The following is a 14,729-nucleotide window of genomic DNA, read 5'->3' as shown; positions in this document are numbered from 1 at the left end:
CTTAGGCGAAGGTACAGCACTGTGGAGCTGCTGGAGGAGTGGATGCTGACACGAGGTACATGGAAGATTATTAAGGTCATACAGCCGTTGGCCGATTTCCTTTGCTTTCAGAGTGGCAGCTTTTGGAATGAAAAACAAAATATTTGAACCCTACCCCCACACCTGTCTGTGTCACATTATACAATACCAGCACAAGGATACCTAGGATCAGGACCATCCTTATAGTTTATTGGGATTTTCTATTAGGAAGATATTTGGACCCTTCAGATGAACCATATAAACTGTAGTGCTTATTCTCATTTCTGTAATTATTGCCAAGTTTCAGGAAACTCAGTGAATTGTTTCTTAATATATATTGCCTTGACAATATGCAGGCATTGCGTTAAAGCACTGCTTGAAAAATCTTCCAGCCAGAACAACGTGACCTTGCTGAGCTACCACGAGGGTACAGCAGGAGCTTTTTGGTTACGATCGACTCTGTGCCAACAGCTGACTCTTAGCCCGTTTTCTCTGGCCGATTTCCTACACGCCTGAAATCCCCCTTTTAGTTCGGAGTCCCTCGTTTAAAAAGCGGACAGGGGAAAGCAGCACTCTCCCTCCTACAGCTCCTGGGCTGAAGGGAACCTCGCTTCCCCCGGCGGCCCGGCTGCGGCGACCCCCGGAGCCCCTCTCCGGAGGATGAGCGGCGGCGGCGGCTCCCCGGCGGCCCCGAGCCCGGCCCTGTCGGGCCGAGGGGCCCGCATCGCCGGGGCCGCCCCGGGGCTGCTGGACGAAGGCTTCGCCCTCTACCTCGCCGACCCCTTCGACCGGGAGCGCAACCCTGAGGTGCGGGGAGCGGCCGCTGCGCCGCGGGCGGGCTCGTCGCCGGCGTCCCTCAACGGCTTCGTCTCTTCCAGGGCGTGCTGAACCTGGGCACCAGCGAGAACACGCTTTGCTTTGATCTGATAGAGGAGAGAGTAAGTGCTGCTGCCGCTGCTGCTGCTGCCTGCCGGTTCCTCCCCGCCGTGTCCGGGTGACAGCCCCGCACTGGGAGTCACCTGCAGGGCAGGGCGCCAGAGTCACCCCAGATGTGTTAATTCCAGTTTATCCGCTGGAAAGCGAGATGTTCTGGCTCACATGCTAGCAAAACTAAGCCCCAGCTGCCAGACCATCTTCTGCAGGGTGCAGTTCATCTCTTGCTTTTCCTTCCCGCTTACACGTGGCGGTGCATTCGCACTGGTGCAGCTGGCGGCACACCGGCAGTGCTGGTCGTGGAGGATTGTGCATAAACTCAGTGTCCGGCTTGGCTGGCCGGTCAGTTGGCAGGGCTGGCAACTGGAGAGGAGCTTTTACTTAGGAATAAACCAAAACCGATGCCACAATGAGTGTGAGACAGAGCCAGTTTTCAGAAGCGATACCTGCTCTGAGAGCAAGAAGGACGCTACTCATAATACAGCTGTTTACTTAATGCTTAGGGTTACTGCCACTGCTTGTTGAGAAGCTAATCAAAGCCATGTGCATTAAAGGCTGATGTCATAAATACTGAAAGGGTTGTCTGGGCTTTGGTATACCTCAGAAGTGGGTGTATATCATTGAATTGCAGCTAGTGTGCTTCTCCTCAATGTGACATTCAAGACAGAATGTGACAGAAAAAAAAATGATAAATAATTCCTTCGTTATTTTCTTCCTTTGTTTTTATGAGGTTCTAATGTTGTTTTACAATATCTTAAAAAAGAGAAATTCAAAGAATTAACATAATTTTAAGTCACTATTTTTTATATTCTCCATTTCCTTATTGTTATTGAACAACTGGGGGGGAAAAAAAAAGTGTGGTACAGCAGAACAGCAACTCCCAAGAACGCCACCTTCTACAGTGTCTCTCTTTCATATAACTAGCTCACAAGACCTGACATGAATTATCTGCAGCCTGATCTCTTCCAGTATTCTGATGCACAAGGTATTAGAAGGTGAGAAGTTCATTTTCCCATTTTTGACACTGCTTGTGCTTAGCGCTGGTCATGGCTCATGTGAAGCAAGGTGTGGTTTCGTTCTTTGAGTAAGCCCAAAGGAGAGGTGTGTTAATGTTAGTTGCGTACTCACAAGCTTTTTGTTTGCTTGGCTTTTTGTTCTGTCTTCCTCCCTGTCCTTACTGTGCTAAAAAACACCCAGATCTCCAAAGGTCGACAATCTGGTGTCCCATTGGAGTGCAAGAGAGTGTGTATTGACATATCTTCCAGAGCTAGTGATGGGTTGCTCCTAGAAGGATGTGTTCTAGGCATAGTGAGGGGGAAACCGGAACTGTATGGGCTGCGAAGAGTAGATGTGAGGTATCAGCTCCCTGAGGATCATCAGGAGCTCCACCGTGGTCTTTCCTAGGGCTGAAATCTTGATCTAAAGATTTTTGTTTACTCAGGTTCCACTGCTTTTGGTACCCAAACCCCTGGTCTTTCTTCAAAAACATATCCCACTTAGGCTCAAATATGCTTCTGGATTTTCTTGTTTTTCCAGTGTGCAGAAATAGTAGTTGAGTCACAGTCACTTTACTCAAGGTAGCAGATGGCTCCTGTGTGCTGCTGTCTCACAAAATGTAGCACGCTGGATAGCTGAGGAAGTTATATTATCTGATCTGTAGGAAATACAAAATATTGAAGGCTTTTATAACAGAATGAATTGCATGTTTGTTCTTTTTTTTTCTTTCTTTTTTTTTTTTTTTGTAAACTTAGTTCTTCTGTGCATTTTTTTTTTCTGAGAAATATGTAATTACATAGTTGACTTTAATTGTGTCTTTTAGCTTCAGAGAAGAAATTGCCAAATTTCTAACTGACTATGCCAGAGCTGCAAAAGAACTTAATCCAGAAAATGTAAGACAACTGCTTTATCTTTGCATCTTATTTTTCTGAAACTGGTAAGGATGAGTTAATCTGAACACAAATTTCAGCAAGATACTACAGGAGAGAGAAATGTCAGATTTGCAGAAGTCTTGGTAGTGTTAATTTTCCATTTGAAAAAGTGGTCAATGCCTAACAATCGAGCGCTTCATATGATAAGTGTATTATTGTGGCTTTTTCACTGTATTATTTTGAATTTAGGCTAAACAAGAGTTGATATTTTTGCTAAGGAAAGCTTGGTGCGCTTTTTTCAGATAACTGTTATGAATGGCTGTTGTGCTGTTTTTGCTACTTTGTCAACTGTATTATGTGACCCCGGTGGTGAGTAAAAACCTGATTATTTTTGTTTGAAAGCATTTAAAAAGTGAATATTCAGAGTATTGTGACTTATGGCAGCCTGTTTTTATTATACCTGCCTGAATGAAGCAAGGTGTGACATTTTTTTGTCCCTAGCAGGGTGTCTTTGAATTAATGCCTTTGGTTATTTCTAGAAGGGGGCAAATGTCTGAGGTATCAGCAGACACACTTGCTTTCTATACAATCTATAGTTTTTTGAGAAAAGCATTACAGGAAGAGATGGGTATGAAGAAAATGCAAAGTGTACTTAGAGAAGTTATGAGAATAGCCACGATGAAGCTGGAGGGAGTAGGTACACAGGGAGGGAGGTGGTCTGGGGTGGAATCCAGGACCTTGAGAAAATTTGGGTAACTGGTGAGGAGGAAGCAGAGGTGTAGATGGGAGGCAGGAGCAGAGGCCCAGGCTGCAGCCTGCTGGCAGCAAGCAGACAACAGGAGGACAGAGCCCTGCAAGGGAAAATGATTTCGGACCTTAGTGGTCCAGAATGAGGAAAGCTGAGTAGGTGTGTGGCACAGCGGGCAACAGGGAACATCCATGAAGACCTGCCAGAAAAGGAGGGTGCCCAGGGTGAGTTACTCCCATGCCTTATAGCACCCTACTGTTGGACACCAAGAGCCCTTGACGAGATTGTGGAGCAATGTGATGTGGTTCAATGACTTCAGCGTAAGCGGTAAAATTGCATTAATACAGGCAGCATGCTCTGTCCTCCCTGAAACCTTCTTACATGGGGCCTTTGCAATATTTTCAGGAGAACACCAACCTGGGGCTACTCATAAACATATAAAATGAGGAGGGAAACAAGCTCAGCAGAGCTGTAGGCTTCCTTGGTGCAAGATGGCACTCTGGCAGCCAGGAAGTAGTTCAGGTTTGCAGCAGTTCCCGATGAAAAATTGATAGAACATTAACAAAATACCTAGAGCAAGGTCGTTATTTGTCATTATTAATAAAATAAATAAATAAATGCATAAATAGCACAGCTGGTTGACTAGGTCCATTCCCTTTTACTTATGCAATTTACATGACCAAATTTGTATCTGTTATTAAAGTTACTAAGGAAGAAGACTGGGAAACAATTTGGGTTGACTGGCAAGTACTAGATTTTCCATTTTGTTTAAAACCTGCTTTAGGCCACAGTGCTTTGAGATTAAATGCTATGTCAAATTCTTAGACTGTCATTTTAGTCTACTAGAGTGTAACAAAATTGCTCATGAGAAATGTTAAATTCATTTTTTAAAATATTTTTAGATGGATATCTTATTCCAGCTCCTTACTATGGTGGTATAAATTCAAAAACGTGGCTATATGGTGAACTACGGCCTGTTCACGTGCCCTTGTTCAGTGAGGTAACGTTTTGGCTATTTGTATACTTTAACAGACATTTCACAAGGAGCAGTCCAAAAAATAAAAAAAATAAAAAAAAAAATGCAAGGGAGTACAAGGGAAAAAAACAGGCCCAGTCTATCACTTTTAGAGAGTGTCTGCCTTTTTTTTTTTCAGACTGCAGCATGACAGGAGGCTGGTGTGATCAGATGTGTAGGATTACATTTCTTCTCTGTAAGACAACTCTTACGTGTTGACATGCTGAATTATAATTTGTGAGCTCTAAGTCTGTTATTCCTACTAAGAGTAAATTCGTTCAAAGGATTTTTTTCCCCTTTTCCCCTTACCGAAATATGCATCTACTGCAGAAGGTGTGTGACACTGGTTCCCCTTTTGAAAGCTCAGTAACCCATGAAGCAAGTCAAAGGGGCAGACTTGCTTATAGGTAGCAAATGATGCATTCAGGGAAAAAAAAATAATAAAAATAAATAAATAAAAGAAATGAAGTTTCAAGTATGCAGGTTCTGTAAGTTGCTAATGGTGTCGTCTTGGGTATGCACAATGTTTAACAACAAAATAGTTATACAGAAAAGACTGCTCTTAATTTCATATTCTGAGCTGTTGTTTGAGCTGCTGTTTTCCTCCTTGAACCAGTGCCATCAAAAACTTTTGTTTGTTTAACAGTTTTGTTTTATGAAAGCCAGTATCAAGTATATTTTCACTAGGTGGAAGTGTTTCTTCACTGTCTTCTTTTTTCGTTCCTGCTGATTTTTTTTCTCCTGTAGGTGACTGATGAAGAAAGTCACCCTTTCCAGCTAACAGTTGAAAAATTGGAAGCTGCATTACAGAGAGCTAAAAAGCAGGTAACAATAATGGTGATTTCTGATTTTCTCATTTCCCTTATTTTGTAAGCAGCATATGTTCTCAGTATTGAACCATTGGTACATTTTCATCGGTGCAGATTTTCTGTCATGTGACTAGGGTTTGTCCAGCTCAGGCAACAGGAATTTGATTTATTTTTATAATCTAGGCAAAACGCAATAGCAAAATGCAGAGACACTCCTTGCTCAGTTGTATGAAGAACAGATCTTAATATGTCTTTCAAGACAAGTCTCCTGCTCAGCAGATCTCAGGGGAACTCCAAGTGTTGCAAAGAAGCTATTGTTCTGATCCCAAGAAGAGAGAATACGCTACTGTAATGACCCAAGCAGTTCATTAAAGAAAGATGTTAAGATGTTGAATGTTCTTTTGAAGAAGGCTCTTCTGAGTTCCAGCTAACATAAGGACTGAATACACTGTGCCACAGCATTGCAGGAAACTTGGTGCGGGCCAGGGGGGCTGACACAGGAATTTTCTGCCACTAGGAAGGCTCCTTGGAAAATGTAATTTTTCCGAAGTTCAGGAAATACCATCAGTTCAAAATTCTTAGCATTTTTAGTCATTTTATTCTGACTGGAATTACATAAATGAGAGTATTATTTGTCATATTGCTTCTCATGTACATTTTATTTTTTTTTTTTAACTTTCTTCTCCATCTTTGAAACTGCTTTTCTTCTTTACAGAAATGGTTGGGTTTTTTTTTTTTTGAGTGTCCACAAAACAGCACTCACCACTATTTCAAGTTAAAATTTGTCCTGTTCTTAGTGTCTTGATATTCATAATCCACAAACTTCATGGACAGTTATAAATGCACTTAACTTTTGTGCTCTCCCTTGAAAAGATCCTGCGGAAGAAGCACAGGATGAATAGTAACACATTTCATCAAAGATGTGGTGATGACTGTAGTGGTGTTTAAAAAGAGTAAGTGAGACAGACTTGTTTTGTCCTATTCCAAGATAGCAAATGATGTTTAACAATAGATAAATCATACAGGTGCAGGCAGGGACACTGATAAAGGTCAATTAGAAATAAGGTCACATATAAAAAAAAAAAAAAAAAAAAAAAAAAAAAAAAAGGACATTTTGGATATACAGGAATGTGTGCACAGATTTTTTTTTTGCCTTTTTTTTTTTTTGCCTTTTTTTGCCCCCCCCCCCCCCCCCTTTTTTTTTTTTTTTAAGATCTGTCAAAGCTCTTTTAGTTAGCTAACTGCTTCATCAGCATGGTGCCTATGTTTAGACACCATCTGTATGTCTATGTCATCTGTCTGTGCCTTTGCCAGCCTGTGTGAGACTGAGCATGCAGACACCTACCACTTGATCCTCGCCGAGGCGGTGAGCTAGCATCCATGCTCTCCTACTGTGGCATGAGCTGTCTGGATGAGGTGCTGAATCACAAAGCAGGTTCACTCTTTTGAGATCTGCACATGTTTGTCATCCTACTAGAGCTGAAACTGTCCTCACAAACATTCTCTCAAACATCTGTTTGGATACACGTAAAGTAATAAAAAGCTGGGTGAACTAGACTGGAACAGCAGTTGAGAATCTGCCATCCCACAGCAGCTGTTCCCAGGAACACTGATGTCTCACTCAGTATCTTCTGCTTAATACATGTCAGATGTCAAATATGCTAAGCAGGCTATCCATGCAAGGAGTGCTGGTGGAAAAGTGGTTTGTGCTTGGTATTTTCATCTTACTTTGTTTCCAATGAATTTCTTCCTGTAGCTGGAATCAAAGACAATAAACTGTAAGCTCATTTCTTGTTCAGTTCTTGTTCACAGTAACCATTCATGTTCAGACAAATTGCATGCGGAGGGGAAAACAACTATCAGTGCTTCTGCCTAATTTAATTTTATCTCCTGGAGTTCTTCTGAAGCTGCTTAATGCAAATAATCTCCTCCAGAGGAATTTAGGATGGACTGAGAATTTGCAGTGTGTCAGGTTTTCTAAAAATCAAATATGCTGAAACAAAAAATATTAATTTACCTTTGAGTTTGTTCCATGATGATACATCTAAAGTCTTGAAAGTTCCCGCTGCAGCCATCACACTATTTGACTGTTTACAAAAATATATATTTGCCGTGTACAGCTTGTGTTAATACACATTCAAGATTCTTTAGCAAATAGGAAATAGGTGATTTTCTGAAAATACCAGTAGAGTTAAAAACAATTCTTTCTGTTTGTACTTGTAGTCTGATTTTCAGTCAAGTGGGACTCTTACACAGTAGAATATTTACAATCTCTAAGAATAGTTCAATAAAAAATGTAACTTCGTTGGAGAGAGAATTTCTATTACAGAAATTCTACACAGTTGATAGATATAACTTAAAAAGTAGCTGCTTGCCCAAGACCCGCTTTGGCTGCTCTGAACATAGAACACCAAGTGAATCAATTCTCAGTCTCTGATTTCTGCAGATTCTATTACAAGCCACATTGAAAAGTTAATCACTTGGCAGGTTATTAGATGCTAAAATCCAATTCTGTTCAGCTTCCCTAATGTTTATCTATAGTAACTTTGCTCAGTCTTGGTGAATTATTTTGGAAGTGTATCTGTAGAACCGGTGTTAATCCCTGCAACATCATAATCTTGCCTGTAGGTATCAATGGGTGTTGCAAATGATATTTGACCTGATTTTCATCTACTAATAAACTATTGGTTGTATTGGATAAATTACCAAACAAGGTCTGCAGCTGAAAGCTTAGTCTGTATGTTAATTATAATATATAATTAAATAATTTTCCAACTGAAATAAAATAACTTTCCAGTAAAGGATTCGCACACTTACTACACCTTACCTATACTTTGGTTTGGTGTCACTGGTGTCCCCAGCTACTGGTTTTTCTTTTTTCAGGGCATCCGGGTCAGAGCATTAATCCTGATCAACCCTCACAATCCCTTAGGGGACATTTACCCAGCACAATTACTGAAGGAATGTCTAGACTTTGCACACAGGTTTGAGCCCCAGTGCTATTTGTTTGGTATTTAATTTTCCATTATGCAATATAGCAGTGATGAAAAATCACTTTTGATGATCTCCTGTTCTCTGTACATGTTCTGAGGAGGTGTTGTGCTAGGTCCTGAGCATGGCTTTTGTGTAACTTTCTTTTTTGCTTGGCTTTCCTGGGAACACTGGAATAAATTGCTTAGGATGGAGTCCAACAGTTAGTTTCAGAATGAAATGCTGTTGTATCTGTTCTCAGCATGACCCGTGGCTTTCAGGATGCAATCAGCATCACCTGCACTAGTTGGGTGTTTAAAAGTGTTCTGCAATTTATTCAGTATTTCTAAACACACGCATGGCTTGTTAGCGTTGATTATGACAACATGGCTTACTGTTTACTGCTGCTTTCACAGCAAAAGTGTATTAGAGAGTTATCTTAAGTGCATGGCAAGTCTTATTTTTTAATCTAACATCTGCATTTGGGCTCAAGTCTCACTAAACAAATTTTTCAGGGCAAAGGGATTTTATAATATACTGTTGTGTTCACTTGAAGCTGTAAATAAGAGTTGGATGGGACCACAGTATGCCTGTGAACTTTTGGATTGAACATGCTGTTGGATTTTGTTTTAGATGTAGGGAGTGTTACTGCTGCTAAGAAATACAGAATATGTATAGATAAATGTTGGTAATGAGCAAGTGCTCACAGCATGTCTTGTGACCGTAAAACCTTGTGACCTCTCTTTGTAAAATTAGTATGGTGGATATAATAGCAAATAGGCATGCTTATGGTACTACATGGCAGTAGTTAAGATTACATCTATATGTGTATATATATATAATATATATATACATATGCAAATAAATTTCCTTTACATGTGTTAACGTGCCTGTGTTTTTCTCTATTTAGATATGAACTGCATGTAATCATGGATGAAATATACATGTTATCTGTTTATGATGATATCACCTTCACCAGTGTCCTTAGCTTAGAAAGGTAAGTGTGATTTCTTAGCAGGGGTTAGAAGATATTTAATCCTGAATAGAACCTATGCCTTTTTTTTTTTTTTTTGTTCAAATTTCTGGTTAGCTAGTATAACTAGTATAGTTCTAACTCATATCCAAGTCTCTGTGACTTGATGTGACTTGATGAGACTAGTTAATCTAGGATCTTCATCCTAGACTGACAGATGGCAGATCTGCTTGCAGCTAATCTCCATGGTATGGTAATAGTAATCAAAAAATGTCAGAGCCCTTAATCATCTTGCCACTGCTTTTTTGTTGTTGTTTTTGCCTGGTCTGAGTACAAGGTTCTCATTGAAGTTGCCTAAATTTGTGCAAGTCACTTGCTGTAACGAGCCTCCTTCCTGACAAGTATGCTGTTGGGCTCTTAGTTTCCTCTGACAGATTATGAAAAGAATAAAAGTTTCAAGAATATTTAAACCTATTGGTATCTGAACAATAAAACTTCTTTCCCTAAAAGTATGCAGTTCTCTTTGTATAACTGCATAAATCTCGCACTGAGGGGAAATTTCCAAGTCTGTCCAAATACAACCAAGCACAGGGAGCCACTGGGTATTGTCACCCTCACAAGATCCTGAACCATAAATAAAGCTTTAAAAACTATTGTTTGTTTTTGTGAAAGTTCACTCAGCTTCCTTAGGCTGAAGAAGGGAGTTTCCAGCCTCAGGCTTATTTACACAAAGTTAAACAAAGGACAAAAAATATCTTCTTCAGTAGTCCACTAAAGTGTATTTTGTTCAGTTGTAAATACATGATCTAAAATGTTCATGTCTCCCTTCCCTAGCCTGAAGTGCAGCAAAGTTGAGCAAAGAATTCCTCTCCACAAAGAGCCACCTTGCATCCCCTATCGAAATACTGCTTTTGTTTTAATATTGGTGTGACCATTGACTATGCAGTGGGATTCTGGGAATTGTAACTGGACTGCTATATCATAGTGGAAATCCTTTTCTGTTATAAGAAGTCAGTGCCTGAGCACTTAGGAGATCAGTATCATAAGATAATGTTCTGTTACAAGGATTCTGAAAAAAGCCATGTCACGTGAAAAAGTTATATACTAATTTTACTAAAAATGAATGATAATTTTACACATTTAAGCATTTTGCAAAAACTGCATAACTTGTTCTTCTGTAACACGTCCTTTTCTGTCATTCAGTTTACCAGATCCAGAACGTACTCATTTTATGTGGGGTTTTAGCAAGGTAGGTCAAAGTATTATCTCTGTGTTTTAATTTAAGATATTTCAACACAAAAATCAGTTGGCCTGTTTGAACATAAATTGTATTATAGATACAAACCCAAGCTTTTATTTGTTTATTAATTTGTTTTCTCCTTTGGTGTTCTAAAATTTGTTATAATTCGGAGTTTCTTATGAGCAAAAATGTCCATATGTTTGAACATTTGAAGTACTACATATAATCTGACATCTACTACAGACAGGGATTCATTTGATACTTCAGTGGTTAGGCAGTGTTCTGGCTGTTTGTTTTGCTGTCATTTGGGGATGGAGCAGACTCCTGCAAATGTACTCCATACATTAAAATGGTCATTTCTAGAAACGGCACAGTATGTCAGTATTTTTAACCTTAATGTTACCGTACATCCTACGTTTCTTGGGCTTGATCTTTCATTCTGTTTGGTTAACAACTTTCTTGTCTTTAAAGGGGCTTCCCCTCAATGAGAAGCTAAATGCTAAATTTATGAATATTAAGCATCTTTCATCAGCGTTAATGCAGAAATACAGTAAGAACTGTATTGATAGATATTGTTTTCCACCAAGCTGGTAGTATAGGCTAAGCAACTTGCAATAAGAGAATTCAGGATTTCATGCTTTGCACACTGAACCATACGGCTTCCTACTTAGGGACTCAGTGACAGTTTATATTAATAACTATATGCTATTGCATCCTTACGTAGCTTTTGGAAACACTTCTGAACACTGACTGTTGCAGAACACAGACTGCCATAGGCACTATTGACAAAACTTAGCCCAAATGTATTCCAAAGTTATTCGCTGTATTGGCTTGTCTGTTCTCAGTAGTTTTTGGATTCTTACTGTGTTATCCAATATTATTATTGTAGGATAGAAAAACTATTTGGCCTGATGATGGGCTAACATACTCTTTTGAGATCTTTTTTCCTGTATATCACAATGACTTTAAACTTGGTGGTTTGATAAAGCACAAGCATCAAGTAAAAATTATACCTCTCTATCTTCTTTTTGTCCTCAAAGGATTTTGGTATGTGTGGTATCAGAGTTGGAGTACTGCACACCACAAATCATGAAATTCAGAAAGCTGTTAATCAGCTGGCTGTCTTCCATAGCTGTCCTGGACCTGTTCAGCATGTTCTCAGTCGATTCCTTAAGGACAGAGGTTAGCCACCCTAGAAATGTTTCCATTGAGCTGTTCTGTTTTTGTTTTTCCATTACAGATGGAAGTAAAATAGGATTATATTTTCCTTGTTTTGATAGATTGGATGGATAATGTGTTTTTTCCCATCAATAAAAAGCGACTTAAGGAAGCACAGAAGATCCTTGTGGATGGACTTGCAAGTATTGGAGTACCTGTGCTCAAAAGTTCAGGAGGACTCTATGTGTGGGCAGACTTCAGAAAAGTATGTGAGAAGCTTAGAAAGTGGTGGGGATGTGGAAGTGGGAAATGTGAAAATTACTTGTGCATGTTGTTACATACTTTAATACCAGGTCCTGAAAAATCCTTTCAATTTGTATACTTGTTCAATCTTTAATAATATATTTTTTCTTTTTTTAGTTCTTAAAATCACAGACATTTGAAGCTGAACTCGAACTATGGCAGAAGCTCCTTGATAAGAAACTCCTGATTAGTCCTGGAAAAGCTTTTTGTTGTTATGAGCCTGGATGGTTTAGATTGGTTTTCTCCAATTCTGTAGATAAGATTTACTTATGTAAGTTGCTTTACTTCTAATATGTCATGTGATAGCATGCAAGTTCTCGGAGACATTAACATTACAAACAATGAGTTCAAATCTACTTCTTCCTTCTCAGGTTGTAAGGGTCATTATTATAGTTTGTAGGAAATGGGAAATAATATGTTGGCTCAGAGCATAGGTTACAAAGCACTTCTGTTGGGTTATATGAAACCTTTAAAATTTACAGAATTTAATTTTAAGTTGTTTTTTCCTATATCAGGAGTCAGGCAGTCAAATTCTTTGTCAAAGGCTCACTCCTCTTGAAGATTACCCTTTATATTAAGTGGGAATTCTTCAGCACCACAAATATTTATGTGACTCATGTGGGATATGAAAAAGCTATCCATCCTTTATGCTGTAAAATACTTAATCTTGAATGAATGCTGTATGTTTTTGGCAAAAGAGATGACTGGAAGATAATTGGGAGCATTTAGAGTAATAGAAAAATTAAGGTTGAAAGAGAAATTGCAAGGAAAAGGGAAATCATCTACACCTTCCTCGTCAAAGCAGGGCTGGATGCCAAGTAAGATTTATTGGGGCCTTCTCCAGTCAAATTTTGGGACTGTCCAAAGATGGAGAATAATGAGCCACACTGAGCAACCTGTTCCTATAATTTAGCCATTCTCATGGTGATTTTTTTTTTCCCATGTGTTTTTAGAGAACAAAAAAAATCATTTATTTAAGAAAAGAAAAGCTTGAACTGAGATGTTTTTTGCTTTCGCAGGTATTAAGAGACTTGAAGAAATGCTACACACCAATGATGCTGAACCACTTCCAAACACTGCATCCTCATTAACCAAACACTCAGAACAAGATCATTATTTGTCATTATTATTAAAATAAATGCATAAATAGCACAGCAAGTGACTAGGTCCATTCCCTTTTACTTATACAACTTGTATGACTACAGCAAGCTTTAGGATCCCAAGTGAATGTGGTAATTGTATTCTTGATAGTAATATGGCCTTTGCCCTCTTCTTCATGGCATTTAAGCTTGGCAAGTTTACGCTGTTTGTGCTGAAAACATCAAGGTAAATTATCGTCCTTTCAGCAATAAAGTCTATAGAATCATAAAATAAGCGGAGGTTGGAAGGCACCTCTGGGCACCCTCTGGTCCAGAACCCCTGCATGGAGCAGGGTCAGCCAGGATGACCAGAACTGTGTCCACTTGGGTTCTGAGTATCTCCAAGGATGGAGGCTCCACAGCCTCTCTGAGCAGCCTTTCCCAGGCTTTTCTGCCCTTTGCCTCTTGGCACTGGATGCCCTGAGAAGAGCCTGGCTCCATCACCCCTATGTCCTCTTGTTGGGTATTTACAGAGAAAGGTGTTAGCTCCCAGAGCCTTCTCTTCTCCAGGCAGGCTGAAGAGTCCCATCCCTCAGCCATTCCTCCTATGGCAGATGCTCCTTCCCCTTTGGCAACTCTGTGGAATTATGTCAGTGGGCCCGTGTCTCTTTTTACAGGGAAACCCAGAGAATCATTCAGCCTGAAGAAGAGGAGGGCTGGGGGGAGGACTCCTAAATGTATAAATACTACAAAGGTGACTGCAGAGAGGATGGAACCAGAAGCCCCCCTACCCAGTGTCACACTGGCCTTTGTTACACTATTTTCTAGCAGAGCACAAGGGACTGTGTTGTTGCTTCTACATCAAAGTATTGCAAGGAGTTCCGAACCAGCACATAATCAGACAGAAATACTATTGTTCACTAAATACCGGGGTGAGCTTGCCACGTCCTCATATCAAGGTCTCCACTTAATCAGGGTGAGCCATAGGTCATTGTAAATGAGCTACACTTGACTTTACAGCCTAGAGAAGAAGGACATCGCAACATAAGTTCCCGTAATTATCCCAAGGCACTTGTCACTAGCAAGAGCCTGATATGGATGCATTAATTTTCAACATACCATTTCTGCTTACCTCAGCAAGGGAATGAACAAGCCTCAGCTGGGATCTGCAAACTTTGCAGGTAGGCAAGGAGCAGTTGCTTTTGGTTTTGTTTTGGCCAACATATCTATGCCATCTACTTACATTTCCTCCACAGTGTGCGATCAGTTTCATCAGAGTGATCGTAGAGAAGAGAAGGGCGGAAAACCTCAGGGCTTACCTAGCAGTGATCCCTTACTTAGCAGCTTGGAAGCAGAATTTGGGAACAAAGATCTAAGAAGGCACTGAGTGTGAAACAGGAGGTGTTGGACTCGGCATCGTAGAAGGCTGTTTGCTTGCCTTGCTGCAGACACCGCACTGCCACCCCACCCTTGGCTCTAAGCAAGACATTAATAAAGGTAAGTGTTTCAAGAAGCTTTACTACCTGATACAGTTGCTTACCGCCTCTGCTGATGTCCTACTGAATGTGTATTTAATTCTTAAACACGTATGCCACGACTACTGTGTGCAGTCAGC

The 14,729-nt window shown here is 40.1% G+C and overlaps 1 protein-coding gene across 1 annotated transcript; it reads left to right on the top strand.

Moving 5' to 3' along the window:
• Window positions 1-678: 678 nt before the first annotated feature.
• LOC309875228 (1-aminocyclopropane-1-carboxylate synthase-like protein 1) lies at window positions 679-14,501 on the top strand (the record flags this gene model as incomplete). Its single annotated transcript, XM_082754376.1, has 15 exons — window positions 679-825; window positions 897-956; window positions 1,876-1,946; window positions 2,771-2,840; window positions 3,122-3,188; window positions 4,470-4,567; window positions 5,330-5,407; window positions 8,275-8,375; window positions 9,272-9,358; window positions 10,538-10,583; window positions 11,615-11,756; window positions 11,855-11,997; window positions 12,153-12,306; window positions 13,241-13,361; window positions 14,252-14,501. 15 exons carry the CDS (start codon window positions 679-681, stop codon window positions 14,499-14,501), a joined length of 1,635 nt encoding a protein of 544 aa, XP_082610502.1.
• Between the last annotated feature and the right edge of the window lie 228 nt (window positions 14,502-14,729).

The sequence above is a fragment of the Aythya marila genome (assembly GCF_965140915.1).
Source record: "Aythya marila genome assembly, chromosome: 2".
NCBI lineage: Eukaryota > Metazoa > Chordata > Aves > Anseriformes > Anatidae > Aythya > Aythya marila.
Note: the sequence above shows the minus strand (reverse complement) of the source record. Positions and strands in the feature narration are given on the sequence as shown.